The 21,565-nt window shown below is 36.1% G+C and overlaps 3 protein-coding genes across 3 annotated transcripts; 2 read left to right on the top strand and 1 right to left on the bottom strand.

Annotated features, from left to right (window-relative positions):
• Positions 1-2,242: 2,242 nt before the first annotated feature.
• Positions 2,243-4,637, top strand: LOC6038556 (trafficking protein particle complex subunit 5). Its single transcript, XM_038257017.1, has 4 exons — positions 2,243-2,513; positions 2,585-2,711; positions 2,775-2,957; positions 4,509-4,637. Exons 1-4 carry the CDS (start codon positions 2,344-2,346, stop codon positions 4,605-4,607), a joined length of 579 nt encoding a protein of 192 aa, XP_038112945.1. The 5' UTR covers positions 2,243-2,343; the 3' UTR covers positions 4,608-4,637.
• Positions 4,622-5,268, bottom strand: LOC6038557. Its single transcript, XM_001848291.2, has 2 exons — positions 5,053-5,268; positions 4,622-4,956 (listed from the first exon to the last, which is right to left on the bottom strand). Exons 1-2 carry the CDS (start codon positions 5,170-5,172, stop codon positions 4,744-4,746), a joined length of 333 nt encoding a protein of 110 aa, XP_001848343.1. The 5' UTR covers positions 5,173-5,268; the 3' UTR covers positions 4,622-4,743.
• A 5,901-nt stretch (positions 5,269-11,169) lies between these two features.
• LOC6038558 (cathepsin L) lies at positions 11,170-21,296 on the top strand. Its single transcript, XM_038254939.1, has 5 exons — positions 11,170-11,294; positions 11,432-11,575; positions 19,866-20,071; positions 20,351-20,912; positions 20,983-21,296. Exons 2-5 carry the CDS (start codon positions 11,483-11,485, stop codon positions 21,142-21,144), a joined length of 1,023 nt encoding a protein of 340 aa, XP_038110867.1. The 5' UTR covers positions 11,170-11,294; positions 11,432-11,482; the 3' UTR covers positions 21,145-21,296.
• The last annotated feature ends 269 nt before the right edge of the window (positions 21,297-21,565 follow it).

Below are 21,565 nucleotides of genomic sequence, written 5' to 3'. Positions count from 1 at the left end.
AATATAACTTTGGTACCAAATTTTGCACCATCCTAAACTCTAGCGCAAAAGATGCATTTCCAGAGTTTATTTTTTTTTTTTTGAAAAGGACCTATAAGCTATTGTCTTTCATATGTTTATAGGATAAAAAAAAACTCCAGATTTTTTTCTTAGTACCATACATGCATCAGCACTAAGAGCTCTTCGTAACGGCTCTCAGCTTCTTCCAGATGGCATTTTCCTGTAAAGTCAAGTTATGCTTGTTGTCAGTGAAAAATACCTTGCCCTGAACATGAATCATAGAAAGATGGGAATCATCCACGCGAAATGTCAAACAAGTTGGTTCTTCCACGTTCTTCTAAAAGAGGAGTTAGAGCGGATGCATGTCTGCCTAAAACTGAACTAAAATATGAGTTTTTCGGAAAATAAAAAAAAAAAACGTATTTTTGGAATACCTTTTAATTATAAAAAGTCAAATAATTATGTTTTAACATAAATAACCAAAACTAACCTGTCACCAAATTGGGTCCTAAAATGAAGCTTAAATTGCTGATAGAGAATTTGCAGCAAAGCTAAAAGACACATGTCGCCACTTATGAACAAATAGCGTAAACCTATGATTTTTTGAAAAAATGAGTTTTTTACTTCATAATCAACATTTTTATAAAACTTATGCCGGATTCGGATGAGAAAAAATATTTCCAGCAATTTGGTGTACAACTTTCCAATATTTGTTTGATTTTTCTATGAGAAAACTGTAAATTTAGAAAAGGATAGTAATTTGGACTATTTGGCAAGAAAGTTTGTCAAAAATCAATAAAAATTGTTGAATATACATTAACACATCTGTTATCAACTATATAACTGGTTATTTCATTGATATATACGGAGAAACTATTTTTTCGTTTTCCGAAACATGTTTTTAAAGAAAAAGTTCACAAATTTTTGCGCGCCCAAAAATTGATGTTCATTATTTTAAAGCAAAAAATTTTTCTCGTCTTTTGCAACCAGTTTCATTAAGATTGATGCAGGGAATCATGAGAAATAAGCGATTTTGTTTTTCAATCCAGCAGAAAGGAATACGATTTTTGGCAAGTAACCTCATTTTGGCGCCACCTACATTTGAAACACAGTCGCGCTGCAAAACCTCAATATTATTGTTTACAACGATAAAGCTTATTTTTCTGAGTACAATGACCCTTTGTACAACCACAAAGAGTTTAAAATGGATTTTTAAATCAATTGAGGTTTTGCAGCACGACTGTGTTTCAAATGTAGGTGGCGCCAAAATGAGGTTACTTGCCAAAAATCGTATTCCTTTCTGCTAGAATGAAGAACAAAATCGCTTATTTCCCATGATTCCCTGCATCAATCTTAATGAAACTGGATGCAAAAGACGAGAAAAAATTTTTGCTTTAAAATAATGAACATCAACTTTTGGGCGCGCAAAAATTTGTGACCTTTTTCTTTAAAAAACATGTTTTGGAACACGAAAAAAAATAGTTTCCCTGTATATATCAAGGAAATAAACAGTTATTTAGTTGATAACAGATGTGTTAACGTATATTCAACAATTTTTATTGATTTTTGACAGACTTGCTTGCCAAATAGTCCAAATTACTATCTTTTTCTAAATTTACAGTTTTCTCATAGAAAAATCAAACAAATATTGGAAAGTTATACACCAAATTGTTGGAAATAATTTTTCTCATCCGAATCCGGCATAAGTTTTATAAAAATGTTGATTATGAAGGAAAAAACACATTTTTTAAAATCATAGGTTTACGCTATTTGTTCATAGGTGGCGACACGTGTCTTTTAGCTTTGCTGCAAATTCTCTATTTTGAAAAATTAACCTCGCGGTCCTTCTTGACAGAAAAGCTCCTACTTGACAGCTCGTTCCAAGGGGACCATAGTTGATCCATCGAAAAAATGTTGTCTTGTCAAAAAAAAATTGCATTAAAATGAAAAAAAGTGATCAGAAATGGTTTTTAATCGTGTTTTTTACCGTTGTACATAAAAATTGACATAGGGCTTTAGTACCCAATTCTTAACACTTCAAGGTGAGTGAATCTCAATCTCAAAGGAAGCGCGAATTACTAAACCCACCGCCAGATGTCTCTACGTTGCGATAAATCGTTAAATTCGATGAGAGCTGAGAGATTTGAGCTACACACAAAACTCTGAGAGAATCTGTTTTGAATGTTTACATTTATCTGTCATGACGGTCATTGATAAAATTCAATAACAGTGAATATCATTCACTGGGGCAAAATTTTAGATGCAAATTAAACAAAATTTCGAGCAACTGAAATAGTAAAACTAGTTTGAAACGTGTGTAAAATATAGCAGCAATCTTAAAGCATGGAGAAAATCAATTTAAATCTTTCGAACCGGCCCAAAATGAGCATTCTCGAAAAGCCACTGAGTCGTGGCAAGGGCGAAGTTTCGCTAAGCTGCTACGCTCTATTATTTTCCGAGGTGGTCCAGTACTGCCAGAGCCGGGTCAACACCATTCCGGACTTGCAGAACAAGTGAGGGACTCCCCTTTGTTGCATTCTGACAAAGTATTTCAAAAACATATGTTTTTATGTTTTTCTTGCAGATTACATGACCTGGGCAAAGACATCGGATGCCGGATCATTGATCTCTACTTTGTCCGGGAGCGGAACTCAAAACGGGAAACCAAGCTTATCAACATGCTGCTCTTCATCAAAAGCACCCTCTGGAAGGTATAATCTACCTATTTCAAATATGACTTCAACTCAAACTATTATGAACGCTTCCTCCGGCAGACGCTGTTCGGCAAGGAGGCGGACAAACTGGAACACGCAACGGATGACGAGTGCACTTACTACATCATCGAGAAGGAACCGCTGGTCAACAAATTTATCAGCGTGCCCAAAGATAAGGGCTCGCTGAACTGCGCTCAATTCGTCGCCGGCATAATTCAGGCGGTACTATCGAACTGTGGCTTCGTAAGTATAAATTGTGTGATCCCTTTTTTCTCTTCCTTTCTGTAGCAGTTCATTACTACACGATTCAATGATGCGTAGCGTGCGCGGAAATACATAGTGGAATTAAAACTGGTTCAGGCGGGATTGATTCCGGTAGACATTGTCCGGTTAATGTAGTAAACAGTGCATCATCTGCGTAGAAAAAGAAAGAGTGAATGAGAGTTGCACTTTGATCTAGGCTAGGCGTACAATCCTAGCGAATTAAGGACAACTGAATTGCGCCGGTTTGTTTACTCACAACGCATGATGCCATCCTAATAAAATATTGCGTTAGAAGCTCTAATTTAGTCACAAATCATCTTGCAACTCTGCTCTACAAAAGTAATGCCCAATAATTTTCTGAAAAAGCAGGTGCAACCTACCAAAAATAATTTAGACTGGTACAAATTTTATTTAAAGTTTTTGTCACTTTGCCATAGTCAAGGTAAAGGGCAAAAAAGTAAAAAAATCTAAATATCAAATTTCAAGCCCATTTTTCAAAATTAAAAGCCTAAAACATTTTTTTCTCACTCTTTTCTCATCCACGACTAAAATCGAGAAAATAGAGTTTAAATCTGTAATGACCTAAAAAGAACTTAAAATTATTAAAACATATTTTTACAAATTTGCTGTACATTTTCTAATATATCTATCTGGTTATAAACCAACTTTAGGAAGGAGTTAGAAAAATTAAAAATTTTAAGTAAAAAATTTAAATGTTTAATTGTTGACACATTTTCTATCTTCAAATCAAATAAATATTTGAAAACTTTTTACTTTTCCAGTAATTCTCGAATGACGAAACGGCCTCCTTTTCATCGCTAAAAATAACCGTACTAAAAAGTACTTTTCAGCACCCATTTGAGTGTTAAAAAAAAAATCTCGTTTCGAGCCCAACATTCAAAACTTTGAAGCAAAATCACATACAATTTTAACAGTTATTTTACTTCTAAATATCAATGAATTTTTGGAAGAATTATTTTTCCCCAAAGTTTCGTGTCTTTTCGAACTGTGGTTCCAACATTCAAAATTTCCAAAAAGCCTAAAGGGCCTTTATTGGATGAAAAATTTAAAAAAGCGCTATAGGGGAACGGCATGTATATTCATCGTGCACCTAATGTTAACATATCAGCAACTATGGCGGGCAATTAAAGCTTCTTCACAGCGTTTTCAGCCCATTCCAATCAATAAATAGCTTAATGGGAAGTGAGCTAGTAAGTTTCTAGCAAGACATTTGCAAAATTAATTGCTTAAATAGTGAGAATTTGCTAATTGGACGGTGTAAGGACCGAGTTGTCTACCTGCGAAACATACGGAAATTTTCCCCTGCAATATATTCTAAACAGTTTAAAAAAACAATTATGATTTTTTGGGGAACGACAAAACCTTCAAATAGAATTTGCATCGGCCTAAAAAAAATCGAAAAATTTAAAAGGGAGAAAAAGGGAAGACACATTTCTGTACCTAGTAGTACCTGAAGTTGCTAAGAATAACTTTCTGAATACGGAATACTCTTCTTTCTCTTCCTTGTAGACATGCCAGGTGTCCGCCCACTGGCACAAGGGCACAACCTACATGGTGAAGTTTGAGGACCATGTCATCAGCCGCGACAAGCAGTTGGAGGAAAAATAAAACCCAAAATCACCACTACTCTGTTCCAAACCTGCCGTTTATTGTTGATGCTGGTTCTGCTTATCCGAAACGGCCCCTTTTTTTGCTTTCTACACATTTTCAAAGAAGATAATCAAACAAAGCCACTGCTGGCCGCTTAGATAAACTTGAAGCGACGATCCTTGTAGGCAACCTGACCGGTACGGTACTGCGCTTCCCGGGCGTCACGTTCCCGCTTCAGCATCCAGGCATAGCCGACAATCGGCAGCACCACCGTCAGCATACCAATCTTGAACGACCGTCCGGTGGGCTTAAAGTGCTCAAAGTTGCTCACGCGCATGGCTTGGAACCGGGCCAGACCCAGATCGTACTGCAAAGAAACGGAACCATCGGTGTTGTTTTGGTTAGGAGGAGTGGAATGGACACTATGACATAACAAGCCAGCCAGGCATTTGAAACCACTTACCACTCCGCCGCTTTCGCCGTGCAGATGGGCGTGCGGGTTGGTCATCGTGCGCCAGTACTCGGTGCGGAGGGCGGCCCGGCGTGCCGCCTTATCCTGCTGGATCTGTTCCGGGGTGGGCATCGCTACGGATTACACGGTGCACCGAAGAAAGGGTACACACACACGGTCCGAGGAAAACTTTTCTTCTTTTGAGCAGCGATGAATGACAGACCGCGAGACTGACAGATGTTGCTCAATTTACGAGCAACTGAGCTACGCGCGTAGAGAGGAAGTACTGTGTGAATATGCGCGACACGTGGAGTATTGCAGTCGTCGGTAAGTTATTTTGAAGAATTTTGAAATTTTCTTCGTTTGGAGTTTTTTATTAAGGTAATCTAAAAACTATCTTTGGTAAAACTTAGTCAGGGCCTGCATATGACTAAGGCTACTAACTGTACGGATTATTTCCTTACTGTACGAATTTTCGAACCTCATCGCAAATTTTTAACATTTCCATTAATACGGATTAAAATATGGATTTGTACGGAATTTTATGATGACAATAACATCTTTTTTTTTATATTGAATGGCTTTTTGCCAAAGCTTTTGCTTATCAGACATTTTTATTTAAATGACAGTTTGATTTTAAAAGATTAATTTGGATAGTTGTCCGGGTTTGCCTCAGTTCATCATCAATATTTTTTTGGTTTTCAAATTCCTTACAACACATTGGGGAAATTTACCCATTTAATCAGTCTAAGCCGTTCGACCAATTATCATTACTTTTGCAGTTTTCCGCTATTAGATCAACATTTTTAGATACATCAACAATGGAGAGTTGCTGGCTCACTTTTATTTGAGCTATTTATTACTTTGGAACAGTAAAAAACACTTTATGAAACCGATAATAGAAATAGGCTGAGAAAGGGTATATTTCCCCTATTATCCAATAAATCCTGTAAATTCTGAATTAACGAAAAATATATAAAAACACTCTATATTTTTCGTAAAAGCCATTTCGTAAATTTTGAACGATTAACAAAAAAATGGAAGAACATAAAGATTTGATTCAGCACATCACGGTTTATTTTAAGAATGTTTTTAAAATGTGCAAGTCATAAGAACTCTGAAACAAAGTAAAATTTGTATATTTTATTTTTTGTAAAATGCGACATACTTTTATATTTTCAAGTCCCAAATTTTAAATTTATCTAAGCAATTCCTTAATAGTTTTTGCTATACTATGAAAATTTAATAGAGAATTGAGGGGTTACATACATGTAAATCGGCAAAAATGTCAGAGGTTGGTATGAGCAGACATTTAAACTATTTTTTAAATCTGTTTTCAGGGTATTAAAATATACATTTTCATGTATTAACCAACTAAATTTAAGGACATTTGATTACATCATTGCTGAGATATAGCTATTTTAAGTTAGCTGTTTCAAAAACGGGTGCCACGATATTTCAACACTGCTTAGACCAAAACGTCTCAAAATTTTGGGGAAGACTCGTTAAACCGATCCCGTGTGCATGACAAAGGCCGATTTTCAAGAAGTTTATTTTTAAAAAAAGATAAAAATAAATATATTTAAAAAATCGTCAGTTTTTGATTTTTGTATTTTTTTAAAGCAAAATTTCAAAATCGGGCTTCGTCATGCACACGGGATATGTCTTGATAGTCTTCACCTAAAATTTCAACCAATTTGGTCCAGATATCGCGGCACTCGTAAATCAACTTGGTGTTTTGAGAAAAACGCTCAGAATGTTTGACAGTCTGCTTTGCGCATGGCAAAATCACAGACTTCACAGTCTGTGGCAAAATTTTGGGCTTAAATCGTCTCTTACTCACTTCAATCAAGAAATATCTTCATGAAACTTTCAGGACTTATTGAAAATCATCTTTTAGGTGGATTCAATAAATTTTCTGTAATATGAAATTTTGTGATTTCTTTCATGTATGTAACCCCTTAAAGATGAAAATAAGTATATTTTTAATTGTTAAAAATAATGACCGTGTATGCCTAATTTTTGTCCAAAATGTTGAGAAAATCCAAAATGCTGTAACAAACTGTCTGCTTTCCCTTAATTTGGCAGCGATGTCAATTTTGTTTATCATATGCCTTTTCTTTATTTATCTATTTGAATAATTTCTCATCTTCCCTGTCAATTGCCCTCAATACAATCTAAGCTTGTTTGTTACCTCTATTTATTAACTATTGTTAATTTCTTTATCTACTTCATAAATTACTATCTTTCTTTTACTATTGATTCTTTACATAGTATATTTCCTTCACTGTCCATTGTTTTGAAACATCACCTTTTTCTTAAGCAAGTGAGGTTCGAGCCCTTACTCAATTTATGGAATGATTAAAGGATTAACACAAATATTACTATTGTACTTTTGAAAAACTTTTCTAAAATGCTTAGGACCAAAAATTGTAACAAAACACCGCGACAGAAGAAATAGCAACAGATAAACACGACTCAACAATAGGGAAGATTTCAGGAGAATACAATACACAGTAAATAACAATTAGTTTTCGAATTCAAACTAAAAATAAAACAGTTCTTGCTTTAATGAAATTTGATAGGCACACTATAAATGGTTAGGCGCTTATACTTACATCAAACCCTACGTAATGTACCACCCCCGGCCGAGTTAAAATGCGTAACCGGAAAAGAAGGTGTGCATGCCTGGCACGAACACTCAAAGCGTGTTCTAGCGTGCTGCTCGTACTGACTCAGAGCAAGGGTGAGATGTAGGTGTAAGGGCAGTGCGTGTTCGTCGGGAACCTGGTGCATAAGATCGGTCAAGGCCCGTTCTTACACTGAAAATTGCGAATTGCGAATTGCGAAATACGGAACATTATTTCATGTTTTTATTTAAATATAGGAAATGAATTGCATGCATTTAATTTGTTTTTTTTTATGGACAGAAATACAAGTTAAACTTTTAGGTGCCTAACCAAAATAACATAAACAAAATTACAATAGATAAACCAACCCCTATTTAAAATGTACTGAGCAATTCTCTACGAAATCGGTCTTTTTTCTTCAATTTTAATATTTGTATTTTTTAATCCGGCTGAAACTTTTTTGGTGCCTTCGGTATGCCCAAAGAAGCCATTTTGCATCATTAGTTTGTCCATATAATTTTCCATACAAATTTGGCAGCTGTCCATACAAAAATGATGTATGAAAATTCAAAAATCTGTATCTTTTGAAGGAATTTTTTGATCGATTTGGTGTCTTCGGCAAAGTTGTAGGTATGGATACGGACTACACTGGAAAAAAATAATACACGGTAAAAAAAATTTGGTGATTTTTTTATTTAACTTTTTAACACTAAAAATTGATTTGCAAAAAAACACTATTTTTAATTTTTTTTATTTTTTGATATGATTTAGAGGACATAAAATGCAAACTTTTAAGAAATTTCCAGGTTGTGCAAAAAATCATTGACCGAGTTATGAATTTTTTAATCAATACTGATTTTTTCAAAAAATCGAAATTTTGGTCGCAAAAATTTTTCAACTTCATTTTTCGATGTAAAATTGAATTTGGAATCAAAAAGTACTTTAGTGAAATTTTGATAAAGTGCACCGTTTTCAAGTTATAGCCATTTTTATGTAACTTTTTTCAAAATATTCGCAGTTTTTCATTTTTAAAATTAGTGCACATGTTTGCCCACTTTTGGAAAAAATATGTTTGAAAAGCTGAGAAAATTCTCTATATTTTGCTTCATCGGACTTTGTTGATACGACCTTTAGTTGCTGAGATATTGCCATGCAAAGGTTTAAAAACAGGAAAATTGATGTTTTCTAAGTCTCACCCAAACAGCCCACCATTTTTCAATGTCGATATCTCAGCAACTAATGGTCCGATTTTCAATGTTAAAATATGAAACATTTGTGAAATTTTCCGATCTTTTCAAAAACAATATTTTCAAAATTTTCAAATAAAGACTAACATTTTAAAAGGGCGTAATATTCAATGTTTGGCCTTTTTGAAATGTTAGTCTTGATTTGAAAATTTTGAAAATATTGTTTTTGAAAAGATCGGAAAATTTCACAAATGTTTCATATTTTAACATTGAAAATCGGACCATTAGTTGCTGAGATATCGACATTGAAAAATGGTGGGCTGTTTGGGTGAGACTTAGAAAACATCAATTTTCCTGTTTTTAAACCTTTGCATGGCAATATCTCAGCAACTAAAGGTCGTATCAACAAAGTCCGATGAAGCAAAATATAGAGAATTTTCTCAGCTTTTCAAACATATTTTTCCAAAAGTGGGCAAACATGTGCACTAATTTAAAAATGAAAAACTGCGAATATTTTGAAAAAGTTACATAAAATGGCTATAACTTGAAAACGGTGCACTTTATCAAAATTTCACTAAAGTACTTTTTGATTCCAAATTCAATTTTACATCGAAAATGAAGTTGAAAATTTTGCGACCAAAATTTCGATTTTTTGAAAAAATCAGTATTGATTAAAAAATTCATAACTCGGTCAATGATTTTTTGCACAACCTGGAAATTTCTTAAAAGTTTGCATTTTATGTCCTCTAAATCATATCAAAAAATAAAAAAAATTAAAAATAGTGTTTTTTTGCAAATCAATTTTTAGTGTTAAAAAGTTTAATAAAAAAATCACCAATTTTTTTTTACCATGTATTATTTTTTTCCAGTGTAGTCCGTATCCATACCTACAACTTTGCCGAAGACACCAAATCGATCAAAAAATTCCTTCAAAAGATACAGATTTTTGAATTTTCAAACATCATTTTTGTATGGACAGCTGCCAAATTTGTATGGAAAATTATATGGACAAACTAATGATGCAAAATGGCTTCTTTGGGCATACCGAAGGCACCAAAAAAGTTTCAGTCGGATTAAAAAATACAAAACAAATCGAATGACCGAAATCCTAGAGAACTGCTCTACTACGGCCCTCATTTTTCTGTTACGATATCCGTAACGCTTGCACATGGTGTATTAGCGTGGTTCACGTTTCTATGAAAAAGACAAAAGTTGTTATTTTGTCTTGCATCAACCGGAATTTCGTTCTTTTATGTCCCCAGAAGCACTCCTGAAAATTTGAGCCCATTTGGTAAGGTCTAGGAGCTCCAGTTTTAATTTGAAATTTATATGGGATTTTGATTTATTTTCCATGGGAAACTATCTTTTTTTACATTGTATTAGGATTTTTTTTAGATAAATCGATTAAATGACTTGATTCTTATAGTAGGAGATAGGTTTTGAACTGGGGAACAACTTTGTAGAACATACCAACATGCTAGGAAGTGACCCTTTAAAGATACAGATACTTTTAGATGGTGGCTGGCCCCTTCAAAAGCCACCATCTAAAAGTATCTGTATCTTTAAAGGATTTCAGGCTCAACCTTTGATTTTTCCTATAATTTTGGCTGGGACCTTTCGAATTTCGGTGACGCTGGAATAAATCAGCTTTAAGGCAAGACCAGAGGCACCCTTCAGAGGAATTGTTCCCCAGACTATGCCATTGGACATCTTGGTATGCCAAATTTGTCAAATATTAACGGCTGACTTGTATAGAGCAATTTACCTAAATGTTCAAGTTTTACGGGTTAATTCCCATTTAAATTGTTCCTGCTCAAGGCACGCCAGTTTCCAACCGAATGGGCTGAAATTTTTGCTAGATGACCTGTTTTGATTGTTTTTTTTTATTTGACAGAAAAAGCCAGCAAAGTGCTGACTGAAAAAACTGTTTCTTTTCAATGTGCAATACAAATTAAGTAGATTACATGTCATTGAAAATTAAATATAAATGTAACGACAAAGTTGATGCGGCTGGCTCCAGAACTCCATCGGCGTAGACCTTTTAAGGAGTTCGGTTTCTGGCGATTTTCAATACTCTTATGTGCAATGTCATATAATTTTTAATCTAAACAACAATATTTTTTTACAAGGGCTAGTATTCAAACTCCCAAGAAATTTGTTTAAAACAACACATTTGTGTAATAAAACAAGAAAAATTTAACCACCACTGTCTCCGGCCGTTTCAAGCTGCGATAATCTCGCACTCGCGAGCGAACCAAAGCTCGTGAGAGCGTGAGAGAGCGACCTTTTAAACGGCTGAGAGCTTCGCCGGAACGCTCAATCTACGCCAAGCAGTTGGCCAGTTAGGAAGTGCATCTTATTGTGTGTATGAAAAAAAAGTGTTATTTTTTTAAATAAATTTAGTGCTTATTTGAGAATTAGAAGACTGATTAAAGTGGTAAGTTGTGATTAAGTGATTGTTCAAGTAATAAAACTTCCCCAAAATTCCACTTAAATCTTTTATGACTAACAATAAACTCACTGAGCACTAATACACCCTCACATCTCTCTATTCTTTGTCATGTTTTCGTACAGATATCGAGATAAATCCCCAGTGCATACGGCAGCTGTGTATCCGAAAACAAGATGAAGATTCTGTTTCTTCTGGTGGCCTTTGTGGCCGCGGCTAACGCTGTTTCCATCTTCGAGCTGGTCAAGGAAGAATGGAACGCCTACAAGGTGAGTGTCCAAATTTGAAGGCCTTTAAAGTATAACTTTTGAATACTAAATTTTAAAATTTTGGGGAGGTTAATACGTATCGGCAATTTGCCTTGACTAAGCGCATGATTAAACAGTTTAATAGCAGAGTCATAAAGGAGGGAAAAGAATAGTAAGAGGAAGAAACAGTTAACGCAACACAACAAGTTTATGTTCAAGTTCAATGACGCACTCAACGTTCATCGGTCTGCTGCTTTTCTTAATTTTCAAGTTACAAAATGTCTGGTTTGTAATTACATCTGGAGATAAAGAAATCAGCCAGATTTTTTCTTTCAGTAATGTTATCCCAAAGTGGGAGGTGCAACTGGGGATGACTCAAACATGAAATGTGGGATAAATTAACCTCTGTATAAGTGTACTACAACTTAAATGTTTCTGCTTTTTTGCGTCGAATCGATTGTAAATATAGCCCATAAACACAAAAGAGTCAGTGAGGGATGAGGCGAAAATGTAACCCTCGGACAGACGCAGGTACACGACAAGCCAAGCCAAGCAGCACAACAACACACAGCTGACAATGAATATCGTAAATACAGAGAGCGAGCAGTAAGAAAAAGAGGTGGATAGACGACAACAACAAGTTTGAATGTAGATGGGGAGAGAAGGGTACAACTTGGGCTGGTAGTCCTCGAACTGTTGTATGTTTGAGTGTGTTGCATCTGTTTTGTTTGTTTGGTTAGTCATATCGGATGATGTTTTTCTTCAGTAACTCATAATACATAATCAGGAAACGAAAAATCGAAATTCATGATATTTTATTAACTTGTTTAAAATGATTACACGCCAACTAACAAACAAAATATACTGAATTTTGAAAATTACGAAAAAGGCAGGCAATCAACCTCCCAAATTTGACTGAAATTAGCTTGCAGAACTCGAATGTAATGTTAAAGGTTTTAAAGGAAAAAAAGGCAAATGAACTTTAAAAAATATTTGCAACCAAGTTTGCAACAGACTTAGGCTGGTACAAATATTTTTCAATCAGTTGAAATCAATTCAAAATGAATTTCATTTTGCGTTTAGAATCATTTTGGGTTTGGCATGTTTGGGTTTATTCAAAAATTGTTTGAATTTTTGAAAATGTGAACGTTTTTTTTTTGCTATTGTTTATGTTTTTGTCAAATCTTACATTTTTTGAAAACGAAAAATTGCAAAACAATTCTAAAGTTTTTTTTCAAGGTCCTATAAGCTATTGTGTTTCATATTTTTATACGACTCGTTTAAAAAAAAACTCTGGAATTGAACTAGTGTAAAATTGGTGTAAAATGCTTTTTAAAACACCTTTTTCATTCATATGTTGTAAATATTACTTATTATTTCAATTTTTATTTTTTTTGTGTACTTTTTTTTACTTTCACAAAATAGTACAACTTACTTTTTCGAAACTTTCAAATTTAAATTTGAAGCTTTGTACAGATTAAACATTTTTGAATTAAATTTATAGTTTTGTTTGCAACGATAAAAAGATGTTGTATAATTTAGTCCTCAAGAAAATTTCGCAGAACTCGAATTTGTTGTTAAAAGTAAGAAAATAACAAAATACAGAAAACATCATTTTGCTGATGTTTCGAAGTTCCATACAAACCGGATAATCGAAATATCGGATAATCGAGGCTTCGAATAATCGACGGCTATGGGCTGTATTAAAATGTTATCCAAATTAATTAACACCCACACTCCCAAGCTCGAGAAAAAGGGGGATTTTGTATGGAAGTTCCCCCTTTTTCTCGAGCTTGGGAGTTTAGGTGTTAAGATAATTTATAAATAAAATATACAGCTGATTTAAAACACACACAAATCAAATCCGGTTTGTTTTCCAAATCCACATTAGAGCTGGGACTTCGGATATCCGGATAACTTGTAACATTGATAATTTACTTAGAAAATGAACTAACTCATACACGCCAGCTTTGTCTCTCGACTGTGGGGCTACATTAAGACGAAACAAAATAATTTTACAGGTTTTCAAAAGACCTATAATTTTGTATCACATGATTTATGGTCGAATACTGTTATCCGAAAAACTATCCGATCTGTTACTGTTGTTTTTATTCTTAAATCTATTTTGGGTTCCTCAAATATTTTTATCCGAATAATCTTCTGTTCTGATACGATTTTTGTACATCTCTTTTGATTTGGTTAGATTGAAAAGATGATATCTGATTTTATATAGAAAAAATGTAAATTATCCGGATATCAAAAATCCCAGCTCTAATCCACATGTCTCCGAAAGCAAGAGGACAAAAAAAAGTTTATAAAGTAAGAATTGAAGGGAGAAATGGAAATTTCACGAGCCCCAAAACTTCTTCCCAGGTAGAATGTTCGGCTTAAACCTGCTTTTTTCTGTCTCTCTAAAATGGCCACAAAGAGTGCCAAATATAAGGTGAACGGCGGCGTAAACCGAAACAAAGAACATACGCAAAACTTTCGCTCGCCTTGACTGCTTGCTGCCCTACTGAAAAACCCTGAAAACGTGCTTCGTTGCTTATGTTTAGATCAGCTGAGGTTAAGCCGTTGAAGGTTGGATGTAAATGGGATAGCTACTTTTTGTGTCCCACTTCCTGGAAGTTATATTCCAAAGTATTTGCTTTGCAATTTCATTCTACAATGTCAATAAAAGACGAGCGCCTTAGAACGAACTTTTGCGTACATTTCCAGCGATAACATCAGTCCAAACAGCAAAAATGGTGATTATATAAAAGAAACGATTCTTCCTCAGTGGAAGAGGAATCAGACGGCCAGTGCACGTGTCAGCAAATTTCAAACGGTCTGATTCACGAGAACGAGATTTGCCTGCGTCGGTCGTTTGCTTTTAATCGCTGCGCGCTGTTTATGTTTATTTATTTTGACCGTTAACTGGTTGACGGCTGTGTGATTCAACGGCATGAGAATTGCTTGAATTATATTTTGAAATTTAATATGAATGTTTTTTCAGACTTCAATAAATTTACTTTCAAACTTCACTCGTTCTCTTATCTAAAACTGTATAAAACGAACACAAATATAGCTAAAATTACTTCAAGAGGGCGTTCTGGCCTAACCACCCCTTAAAGTGAAATCAACAAGCAAGAGTCCAATTGTCGTCATTCTATCCGTCTGACCCAGATTCTGGACCTACCCGCATCGCAATCGCCAAAAATGTGTTTACCGTGACTAAAGCACTGAAGGACAATGGACCACTATCGCCACAAAAATGTTGTTTCCTTTTTTTCGGTAAATGGACTTATTTTGACTGGAAATTACCCACATCGATGACGATGCAGGCAAATAATTACACAGATTGATGCACTCGTCAGTAAACCGTTACATGAGTAATAAATTAAAAACCTCTCGTAAAGAGATTACTGCGTATTTACAATAAAACAGATCATGCAACCAACGACCCACAAAATGACCGTTGCGCGTCGCACGATCCGCATCGGCAGGGATTAATAACGGTCAAAAGGAAGAAGCTGTAACGCAATTTCCTAGAACCGTAATGTTTTGAATTTCTAATCGGCGAAATGGCGGCGTTCGGGTTCGGTGCCAAAGTGTGTGTGTGTGTGTGCGCGCGGTCACTTTTATTCATCACAAACTGGGCCAACACAAAGAGTTGAGAGCGCTGATAAGAAATTATCAGCCTGGGTTGCGTCATGCTAAAAGCTTTGAAGCTTCTGTGTGTGTGTGAATCAAAACTGCGCGCCCAGCTGTAGTTTGCTCGTCTTTTAGGAGTATGTATTTATCAACTCAGCGAAAAAAGAGGCGTCGCGTTTTAAAGCGCGAATCACGCTCTGGACGATCATCAGCGTTGTGTTGAACTGGTTTCCCTCCGGGGATGTCCGGGCTGGAACAGTCAACTCGTGCTATCGTTGTTACAGTCTCGTGCAATCGCGATACGTGTGAAAAGTTATTAAATGGGAATTTGTTGCCATTAGCAAAATATGTTGTATTGTGATAAAAAGTAAAAAAACTGAAAATACAAAAAGAATTTAAGCTGACTTTTTACTCGAATATAATCTTTTTGAAAAAACAATAAAATAATACAAACAATAAATTTAGAGTGCTGCAAATATTATTCATAGTTTCTATCGCTCCTTCTTGTGTGATCCTCCCAAATGGCCTTAAAATGTGTTTTCAAAAAGCTCTTATATGCAATGTAAATTAAAAAATAGAAATCGATTGATTGATTAAAAATACATTTCTTGGTTTGTTTTTATTTTACTAGAATTTGTTTAAATTTGTCATGATTTACAGTCCAGACTTGATTTTCCGAAGCCTTGATTATCCGAAGGTTTGTATTCGGATAATCGAATCATGAACAAAACAAAAATTTTCGTATTTTTTTCTTGCTTTTAACATATTGCTTATTGCGAGATAAAATCAAGTTTCTCCTTCGCTGGGAGTGACAGGAGATTATTGCCGCCTAACTACCGCAGTGTAAAAATCAGAAAGTTGAACTGAAATTCTGCGTTGATTTGGCTGTGTGTAATTAGAGTTCACGCGCGGTGATACGACCGCAAGATAATGGTCGCATGACAGCCGCATGACAACCGCAGAACAAATTTTTGGCTGTTGTCAAAGGTTGCCTTGAGTTTTCAGCTGACTTTTTGGAAAATATTCAAAACAAATCAAGTTGACAGCCAAATCAGCGCAGAATTTCAGTTCAACTTGCTGAATTTTTACACTGCGGTAGTTAGGCGGCAATAATCTCCTGTCATTCACAGCAATGGAGAAACATGATTTTATCTCGCAATAAGCAATAAAATTTGAGTTCTGCAACCCCATTTTAGTCCAATTTGAACCTTTTATATTGAAAAAGGCATTTTCAATATTTTATCACCGCCATTTTGGCCACCATCTTGGATTTAAAAAATTTAAAAATTCTAGATCACTTTAGAGTAGTTAAGGGATCATTTTGAAGCTCAACACTGCCGTTCTACGCATAATTGTCCCATGTCATTTTTGTCGATTCTGACCTTTCGTCATTTTTAGGTTTAGTTAGACGTTTACTTTTCGAAAACACATAAAATCTAGTACTTTGTTCGTAAACTTAGTGAAAACAACACCAAGTCTGTTTGTCCCATCGTTGTACTTCTACGCATAATTGTCCCACCAAGTATTTTCTATCACGAAATTATCAGTTTTACGAAGTATTGTGTCATGTTTACCTGTTGTGTAGCAAGAGGATTATAAACAAGAGTGATAAACTGCTAACTAGGATGATTAGGGACATATAGGGTGAATAGGGACCCACGGGACAATTATGCGTAGTAACACAAAAAACGGTCGAAAAATTTCAATCGCGTTTTTCTCAGTTGCACATTTTTGAACATGGGACAATTATGCGTAGAACGGCAGAACAATCAAAAATAAGAAAACGAAAAAAAACATTTTGCCGAGGCGTTCGGATAATCGAGTCTGGACTGTAGTACATTTTTGAATTTCGTATGTCAAAAGAAGTCGTTCTGCATCGTTATTGTTTTCATACAAGTCTTAATGCAAGTTTTGGGGCTGGCTGGTCATACAAAACTGGTATGTGAATGAATGAAATTCCGTATCTTTAGAAAGAATTATTTGATCGATTTGGTGTCTTCGGCAAAGTTGTAGGTTATGATTAGGATTTTTCGGTAAAAAATAGGTACACTAGGGTGGTCCAAATCCGGACTTTTTTGGGGCTACCCCCTGAAATCAAAGATTGACCCATCACTAGGCTAAATTCAAAATTTGAGCTCATTCTGACCACGGGAACTCCTCCCTCCAATCGCTTAAAGTTTGTATGGGAAAAATCGTCAAAATGTATGGAGAAAAGCAACTGTTTTACTTTTTTACCTATGGAAGGCGCAAAAGTCCAAGCACAGAAACAGCGCGTGCGTTTGTAGGCAAACAGGCAGGCAGGCAGGCAGGCGAGCAAGCTCGTGAGAGAGTTTGAACCTGAGAGAGAGCACGTGCGTGTACGAATTGGAAATAAACATCGTTGTTAGGTAGCCCCTTACAGCTGGCCGCGCAAAAATGGTCAGTTTTGGGCGCTAATAACTTCGCGAGAAAAAATCCTAAAAATATGGTGTCTTCGGGAAAGTTGTTCTAAATTTAATGAAGGTTCTACATTTGAGAAATGTGAGGAATCGGATGATTATTGCGCCTTCCATAGGTAAAAAAGTAAAACAGTTGCTTTTCTCCATACATTTTGACGATTTTTCCCATACAAACTTTAAGCGATTGGAGGGAGGGGTTCCCGTGGTCAGAATGAGCTCAAATTTGGAATTTAGCCTAGTGATGGGTCAATCTTTGATTTCAGGGGGTAGACCCAAAAAAGTCCGGATTTGGACCACCCTAAGGTACACGGAAAACAATCCAATTTTTTATTTAGATGTTTATGTTTTAGGGGGCTACGAAAGAAATCTTCTAAGCCATAATGCATGATGGTACAAAATCTGGGTTCAGAAATACAAATTTTTGAAAAAATAGTGAAAATGTCGAAAAACCAGACAGAAAAAAAAAGGATTCATAGAAATTGAATTGAATTTTCATTCGAAAATTACTTCACAATTTTTTTGTTAAATATACCGTTTTCAAGTCATAGCCACTTTTGGGTATATATTTTAGATTTCGTTTTGTTTTTTGCGTTTCAAAAATACTTCCTGAAAGAAAACTCCGCGTTTTTTAAGGCTGAAGAAATTACCTACAATTTTCTGATACTCTTAAAATTGAGCTATTTGTTTTTGAGATACAGTCTTGAATAGAAGGAAATGGGTTTTTCTAAGTTCGATTTTCAATTGAAAAAAAAATGATCATTTTGCCCCAAATCTTCACTATTTTCATGAAATTAAATTCAAGATTCGGATTCAGCGGCCAGAATTGATACAGTCCAGACTCAATTATCCGGCTCCGGAGTGTCGAAATTGCAATTTCTCTGGTTGCATGCATTGGGTTTACGTAGACGAATGAGCAACCCTAAACCAAATAAGCATTCTTAAACAAAGATTCTCAAAAATGTGATTTTTTGACATAAATCCGCCTGAGAGAAGCCAAAAACTCAAATTTTAGTCAAATATTGATAGGGCTTATTAATCCTGGGACAAAACCCTATCATTTAATCACACAATTAGTCTTATTAAAACATTGTATGTATGTATTATGATTGATTTGATAGTAAAAAGTGACTTTTTTCTGCAAGTCGAATCGTAGGTGCGAGAATGTATTTTATTGTTTTTTTCTTGGCTAAGAAAATATTGTTCCTGACATCATAATCTATCATTTATGAAGAGAGCACCTAGAATTCCTCGACATGACCTCAAAACGGGACAGGCTACCGATTCCAGCCAAACCAGCAGGATTTCAATCCGAAGTGCTCCGATTTATCGATCATGCATCTCCAGCAAAATGTACTGAACCCTATTTTCTATAGAAAAGCGTGGTACCCGGTTTACGGTTTACTTTAAAGTCTTTAAAAACATATTGCGAAATCCTGTTAATAGACATAATTATTTTGGATATTTTACGTAAAACATGCTGAAATATCTGAAAAAAATACTTTCAGCAAATAAAGTTTTTTCATTTGAACAGCGGTTTTAGCCATGTCATTGCACAATATTGTGATATTTTTTATTGGTTTCGGTTAAGGTGAAGCCGTTGATCATTTTCGAAGAAAATTGATCATCACTATAACATATTCTGAATAAAATTCAATTTAACGAATTTCAGCACCAAAATGAATCAGCATGTGCCGGTTGTTGCCTTCTTGAAGCCACTGAAAGAATTTTTGATCTAAATCAAATGTGCTTCAAAATTTATATAATTTTGTGGCAAAGTCATTGATGTCCTAGTTGGCAGTCATTGATTAATGACGATTTCCATAACTTTGCAAGGAATGGGATAATCGTTACCAAAAGGAATCAGCATGTGTAGGGCACTATTCTAAACAACTTGTTGAAGGAATTTTGTCAAAATATTGAAAGCGTTGAAAAATTTATATCTTTGAACGAAAAATCATGACAATGATGGAAGTCTTCACGTTAAATCAAACACAGAACAACAACATTGGTACATCGGTTTTCAAATTTAAAGCTTAGGTGCTTAAATGTCCCTAATAATACTGTAGTCGCGATTAGCTCCAATTAACGCATCAGATTTTTTGATAAAAATAAAAATGGGTAGTAAACATATTTGAATGGCCTTCGTACATATTTTTAATATTTTGTGTGAACAATTGACGTGATTTTTCAACTGTAACAGAGTAATCTAACAAACCTTCCACCCCCTTTCTCTATTTCAGCTGCAACACCGCAAAAAGTACGACAGCGAAACCGAAGAGCGCCTCCGACTGAAGATCTACGTCCAGAACAAGCACAAGATCGCCAAGCACAACCAGCGCTTCGAACAGGGACAGGAAAAGTTCCGCCTGCGCGTGAACAAGTACACCGATCTGCTGCACGAGGAGTTTGTCCAGACGCTGAACGGCTTCAACCGTACGAACGCCAAGTAAGTGATGATCGGTTTCCTTTGTGTCCAGTGTCGTCGCGCTGAGATGAGTCAATTAGCGCCTGTTGATGTGTTGTTCTAAACGACATTGATGGCGATCGCGAGCAAAACTTCCGTTATTCCATTATGCACAAGTGCCGCCGCGCGCCGTTATGATTCATTGAAGCATAATCTTGTTTGTCCCTTCGTTTTGTTTGCGGGTTCGAAGAAAGTTGTCACGCGATAGAGTGACTCATGAAGGGCACTTGTGTAACGAGTCTACTTTCTTTTCTTTCGCAGGAAGCCAATGCTCAAGGGCGTCAAAATTGACGAACCTGTTACGTACATCGAACCCGCCAACGTTGAGGTGCCAAAGACTGTCGACTGGAGAGAAAAGGGAGCCGTCACTCCGGTCAAGGACCAGGGCCACTGCGGATCATGCTGGTCGTTCTCGGCCACCGGTGCGCTCGAGGGACAGCACTTCCGCAAGACCGGCAAGCTGGTTTCGCTGTCCGAGCAGAATCTGGTCGATTGTTCCACCAAGTACGGAAACAACGGTTGCAACGGAGGCATGATGGACTTTGCCTTCCAGTACATCAAGGACAACGGAGGAATCGACACCGAGAAGGCCTACCCGTACGAAGCCATCGATGACACGTGCCACTACAACCCGAAGGCCGTTGGTGCCACCGACAAGGGATTCGTCGACATTCCCCAGGGTGATGAGAAGGCACTGATGAAGGCCATTGCTACCGCCGGTCCAGTCTCGGTTGCCATCGACGCGTCCCACGAATCGTTCCAGTTCTACAGCGAAGGAGTCTACTACGAGCCCCAGTGCGACTCGGAGAACCTCGACCATGGTGTAAGTTGCTCAGCCGTCAGCCCTCTTTCATCCATTCCAACCAATTAACAAAATTTCCCACTCTTTCCAGGTCCTGGCCGTTGGATACGGTACCAGCGAGGAAGGTGAGGACTACTGGCTGGTCAAAAACTCGTGGGGAACCACCTGGGGAGACCAGGGCTACGTCAAGATGGCCCGCAACCGGGACAACCACTGTGGTATTGCTACCGCTGCCAGCTACCCGCTAGTTTAAGCGCGAGCGTGATCTTTTAGTCGTAAACTTCGTTTTTCAACTCAAAATTGCATTCTTCTTCTTTCGTTACTTTTTACCATTCAACACAAATTATAGTTTTACATTATAGAGAACGAATAAAAATTGCATCTTTCTAGAGATAGGCAATCGAATTGATTCCTACGTAAATACCATTCTGGCCGAAACGATAAACGAACAATTCTAGAGTTTTTTTTTGATTAGGTCCTATAAACATATGAAAGACAATAGTTTATTGGTCCTTTTCAAAAAAACTCTGGAATTCTAGTGTACGTAATAGCGTAGCAAATGTATGAGTTCAAATGAGTAGTTTTTTTCTGTCTCTAGTTTGAGACCGGTAATGTCTGTGAATTCGTTGATTGTAAGTTGTATGTATTACAGAGGAATTCAATAAAAATGTGAA

Source organism: Culex quinquefasciatus, chromosome 2 (assembly GCF_015732765.1).
Source record: "Culex quinquefasciatus strain JHB chromosome 2, VPISU_Cqui_1.0_pri_paternal, whole genome shotgun sequence".
Classification (NCBI taxonomy): domain Eukaryota; kingdom Metazoa; phylum Arthropoda; class Insecta; order Diptera; family Culicidae; genus Culex; species Culex quinquefasciatus.
Note: the sequence above shows the minus strand (reverse complement) of the source record. Positions and strands in the feature narration are given on the sequence as shown.

What these genes read in the sequence shown, in the direction of transcription:
- LOC6038558 (XM_038254939.1), top strand. Translation starts at nt 11,483, where the DNA reads ATGAAGATTCTGTTTCTTCTGGTGGCCTTTGTGGCCGCGGCTAACGCT. An exon ending in AAGAATGGAACGCCTACAAG is followed by an intron (nt 11,576 to 19,865) that starts GTGAGTGTCCAA and finishes TCTCTATTTCAG; the next exon opens with CTGCAACACCGCAAAAAGTA. An exon ending in CGGAGAACCTCGACCATGGT is followed by an intron (nt 20,913 to 20,982) that starts GTAAGTTGCTCA and finishes CACTCTTTCCAG; the next exon opens with GTCCTGGCCGTTGGATACGG.
- LOC6038556 (XM_038257017.1), top strand. Translation starts at nt 2,344, where the DNA reads ATGGAGAAAATCAATTTAAATCTTTCGAACCGGCCCAAAATGAGCATT. An exon ending in ATTCCGGACTTGCAGAACAA is followed by an intron (nt 2,514 to 2,584) that starts GTGAGGGACTCC and finishes TTTTTCTTGCAG; the next exon opens with ATTACATGACCTGGGCAAAG. An exon ending in TCAAAAGCACCCTCTGGAAG is followed by an intron (nt 2,712 to 2,774) that starts GTATAATCTACC and finishes TTCCTCCGGCAG; the next exon opens with ACGCTGTTCGGCAAGGAGGC.
- LOC6038557 (XM_001848291.2), bottom strand. Translation starts at nt 5,172, where the DNA reads ATGCCCACCCCGGAACAGATCCAGCAGGATAAGGCGGCACGCCGGGCC. An exon ending in ACGGCGAAAGCGGCGGAGTG is followed by an intron (nt 4,957 to 5,052) that starts GTAAGTGGTTTC and finishes GTTTCTTTGCAG; the next exon opens with TACGATCTGGGTCTGGCCCG.